We start from the raw sequence: 4,309 nt of genomic DNA, 5'->3' as shown, positions 1-4,309 counted from the left end.
GGGGGGGGGGACGCAACTCAAAACACGAGTCGCCGGCACGCCCCGCGTGACGAGAGACGAGGCGCGCGCGCGCAGCTTACGCTCGCGGAGAACAGCACGATACGAGATGTAACTCAAGTCTGGTCGAAAACACTCGTTCCGCTTCAAGAAACGGTGGGCGGTGGGCGTTGCGGTGATATACACGGCACGGCGTTTGGTGCGGGGGCGCGTGTGTATATTGCGTCTGCGATTGCAAGAGGCCCAGGCGGGCCCAGGCCCGTTTGCGAATGGTGCGCTGCATTTGGCTCAGTGACGTCAGGGGCGAGGCAGGGCCTAACCTACCCCACCTCGGGCAGGCCACTAACCACGACCAGATCCCGGCGGGAGCAAGCCCGCGCTCCACTACAATGACCTGGCGGCCGGCCAACCCCGCCGCGAGGGGCCCGCGGGCACCGCCAGGGCACCACCGCCAGGGCAGCGCCGCCGGGGTCACCCCAGCCCCCCTTGCTCCTGTTCGGTCCCTGGGGCACCCTAGGCGGCTCGCACCGCCATACACGGATAGGGCAACATTGCGACCCCGTCCCCCCCTTTTTAGCCGATTATACCCTTTTTCGTCGAAATATATTGTTCCCAGTTCCGGTGATTTGAGATTTGTGGCATTACAGTTTTGACATGGCCATCAATGTAATGGTACAATCAAGTATGTAAAAATGCAACCCCCTAAACGCCATGGTATGAAACGGAAGCTACACGAAATACGTGACATTTCACACAAAAAAGAAGAAAATTGAAGCCTGTCCTATCGGCATGATGCGGCGGCAGAGGGCATTGCCTCACTCACTCACCCTGCCCTGGGTGTCGCGGTGGTTGAGCGTGCTGGGGGGCGGGTTCCTCCGGAGCAGCTCCAGGAGCGTGTGGTGGTCGCCGTCCCTGGCGGCCGTGAGCACGGCGGCGCTGCTGCTGCCCTGGTGGCCGTGCAGGCCGTGCAGCCCGTGCTGGAGGTGGGCCGAGGAGGACCGCGCCATGGCCGCGGCCGGCCCGGGGCCCGAGTTACTGCTGCTCCACGGCGAGCGTCCCTGCTGCTGTTGCTGCTGCTGCTGCGGCGGCGGCTGCGGCTGTCCCGGCTGTCTCATGGACGTCGACTGGTGTTGTCTGCCGGCCCAGGGAGACCAGCCGCCGCTGTTGCTGTTGGAGCGGTGCTGGTGGTGGTGGTGGTGGTCCGCGGCGTGGTGGGGCTGGCCCGTGGGCTGGCCCCCTCCCCCTCCGCCGCCCTCGTCCCCGCCGCCGCCGCTGGTGGTAGTGGGCAGGTCGAAGCGCACCCGCCGAGGACGCACCGCTGCACCGTGCCCCGAGATCAACGACCCCACCTGCTCATCAAAAAAATAAAAAAACAACAATGATAAATTAACAAAAAGGAAAAAGAAAAAAAATAGCACGAACGCGTAAAAAATGATAAATAATTTCAGCAATAATCATGCAAGAACATCCCCGGCAATTCTGTGGTCCTTGAAGCGAGGCCTTTTAACCCTCTCAAGCCGCCGCAGCTGTAAGTCATTCGGAAGTTCCCCCTTCCCCCCATTAGGCAAGAAGGAAAAATAAAAAGAAAGGACAGAAAGTAGTAAAAACACGCCGAAAATAATTTGGCGGTCCGCTTTACTTTACAGCCGACGCGGAGGAGCCCCCGTTTAACGCCCCGAGGGGTTTGTTTCTGCGGCCCCTGCTGGTGGTTTTATTCTGCGGGGGGGGCCCTGGGGGCCCCCTGGAGGCCGCGGGGTAGGCAACCCACGGCCAGCCGTGCGCGCCGGGTCTGCCTATGCCGCCATTGACAGGCGCTCCAGGCAGCGACCGTGTGGCCCAGCGGGGGGACCCTCTTGGACTCGGCGCACGGCACTGACTCTTCGACGGCGACCTGGAGGCGGTGGGGTAGGCAACCCACCCTGTGCACGGCGGGTCTGCCTATGCCGCCATTGATAAGCGCTCAAGGCGGCGGTGGTTGTGGCCCAGCCCTCCTGGACTCGGCGCACCGCACTGACTCCTCGACGGCGACCTGGGCCCGCCAGTGTACACACCTGTCCCGGGTGCTGGTTACTCGCTCCCCAGCGGTCGGCGGATCCCGAGGAGGAAATCAGGGTGTCCCTGCTGAGGCCGCCGTAGGAGCCCGCCAGGTCGCGGTAGTGCACGGTGACCCGCAGCGGCTCCTGGAGGACAGAAGAGAGGCACGCGTTATGCCGAGGCCTCGCGGAAGCAGGCTTCCTCCGTGCAAGGCGCGAGACGCGGGACGCAGTTTCGAACAAATATTTTTTGGCGGGACTCCAGCCGGGTGGCGATACTCCTCGCCGGTGCCGTGACGGGGGGCAGCGGGGTAGCGCCGCCGCCGGCCGGCGAGCTTCAGCAGCAGGAGGCGCGGCGAGGGCCGACGCGGAGGCCTCGGATGCGAGAATAGCGTGGTCTGCGAGGCTCGCGGCCGGGCGCGCACAACGCCACGGCCTCGGCCACGGCCCTCGCGACCTCCAGCGCGGCCCTTATCTCCTGCATCGGCAGGGTCATTGTCGCCCGTCGGTGTACCCGCGCGGGGGAGACGCATCGAACATCGATTCACAATTAACTTTGCTTTGCCTGTACTAGGCCACACCACGCTACACCTCCTTGCTGGCCGCACCACCACCTCTGGAATGGCCGATGGTATCAGACCCATCGGCCGACGCCGAAGGCTCCGAAACAACCACCTGCCGCCCGGCGTCCAGGCGCCAGGGGCTGAGTGCTGCACTCTGCGACTCGCTCTGCGACGGGAGTATGGTCTAAACACGTGTATTGGTTCCCGAAATAGTACAACACACGAACCTCCAACTTCCAACTCCTAATGGCGACTGACGCGCTTGGCATCCCCTGCCCCCAGCCAGGCCGTTGCGCTTCCAGCCGGGCGGCCTGCGCCGACGGGGTGAATCCCTTACGTCAGCTGGACAGCGGTTTCGATCACTTCTCTGCCTGGCATATCGCCGATGTTCGCTTGTCCAGCTGACAGTCGCGGTTGGTGGGCGCCAATATTTGAACTCGCCTTCTTGAGTCAAAATTAATCAGTTTGCCCACAACAGCACCACCACCTCTGGAATGGCCGATGGTATCAGACCCATCGGCCGACGCCGAAGGCTCCGAAACAACCACCGGCCGCCCGGCGTCCAGGCGCCAGGGGCTGAGTGCTGCACTCTGCGACCCGCTCTGCGACGGCCTTCCGCTCTGATGAATGGGTTATCGCGCAGCCAAACCCAACCCTCCGGCGGGGGAACGGAATTATGGAGAAATATTTCGAAGTTGCAGCGGTTTTCGTTATGGCACCCTAAAAGTACTATAATAACACTACATTTATAATTGGAAGGAGAGCAGGGCCTTTCTTTCGGGCCCTCTTACCCTTGCACACTGATGACCCCATTGTCCAACCGGTAAACACTGCATACACGAGTTTGCGCCGGTTGGACATTTCGGTCACCAGTGTGCGTAAGGGGAGGGGGGGGGTATTTCGAGGGAGTAAGGAGTATCTCGCGGGGGTGAAGAGTATCTCGTGGGGGCTGGGGAGGGAGCGCGTTGTCCGGGATACGTCTGCTAATAGCTGAGTTGGCCCCGGCGGGCGAGGGCAGAGATCTAGTCCAAGGCGCTGCCCTGCTTCGCCTGCTGCCCATGCTAATGGCATGCACGCGGGAGGTGAAAGGAGGGGAAGAGGGTGGGGGGGGGGGCGAGCGGGTGCGGCGGTGAAGGACCCCTATCGCCTCGCGCCATCACGCACCTGGAGCACGCGTGGGTGCCGCCACCCCGCCCCACCCACTACGCCACTCATCATAGTCCGAAATAATTCAGATGGGCACCATGAGAACACCTTGGGGGATCTATCGTATGAATCCTATATAGAGATGGTGGATCATATGAAGAAACCGTGAAGGGAACGGTAAGAGTTGGACTCCGTGCAATCCCATAAATGTTACCATGAGATTTTTGGTCGTTCCCGCCACAGTGTGCCCCCATGATTTTACTTTCCCTGTGAATTTTGGACGATACTTTTACGTTTTTATTTTAAGAACACTTTTTGACTGTCTAGAAACCAAATGAAATAAAAAGTGTCATGTATTTCGCGGCACTGGCACTGCACCCCCAGGCCCGGCCGTGTCGTGACGTCGTGACTCAGTTCTGCGAGTCAGTGCACGCGTGCACTTTGCACACCTGCATTCTATAATGCGTTCTGTCACCGGGTGGGCCAGGGGGTTAAGGTGAGCGCCCTGCGCGCCGCCGGCCCTGCCCTTCGCGGGGTCTAATTAAATGCATCCGGGGAGGGGGAGGGGGG

At 61.5% G+C, this 4,309-nt stretch overlaps 1 protein-coding gene across 6 annotated transcripts in view; it reads right to left on the bottom strand.

The window, feature by feature from the left end:
• Positions 1-4,309, bottom strand: part of LOC113205817 (poly [ADP-ribose] polymerase tankyrase-2-like) — a 24,351-nt gene that overhangs the window by 2,584 nt on the left and 17,458 nt on the right. For 3 of the 6 annotated variants that reach the window (XM_052267554.1, XM_052267553.1, XM_052267552.1), the window contains exons 3-4: positions 2,049-2,177; positions 825-1,346 (exon numbers count right to left, since the gene is read on the bottom strand). In XM_052267554.1, the coding sequence (XP_052123514.1) occupies positions 825-1,346; positions 2,049-2,177 (651 nt within the window). The remainder of the gene's footprint in view (positions 1-824; positions 1,347-2,048; positions 2,178-4,309) is intronic. The other 3 variants (XM_052267557.1, XM_052267556.1, XM_052267555.1) reach the window with 1 other exon arrangement.

Source organism: Frankliniella occidentalis, unplaced genomic scaffold, assembly GCF_000697945.3.
Source record: "Frankliniella occidentalis isolate FOCC.00 unplaced genomic scaffold, Focc_3.1 Scaffold54, whole genome shotgun sequence".
Classification (NCBI taxonomy): Eukaryota; Metazoa; Arthropoda; class Insecta; order Thysanoptera; family Thripidae; genus Frankliniella; species Frankliniella occidentalis.
This window is presented reverse-complemented; position numbering and strand designations above follow the sequence as displayed.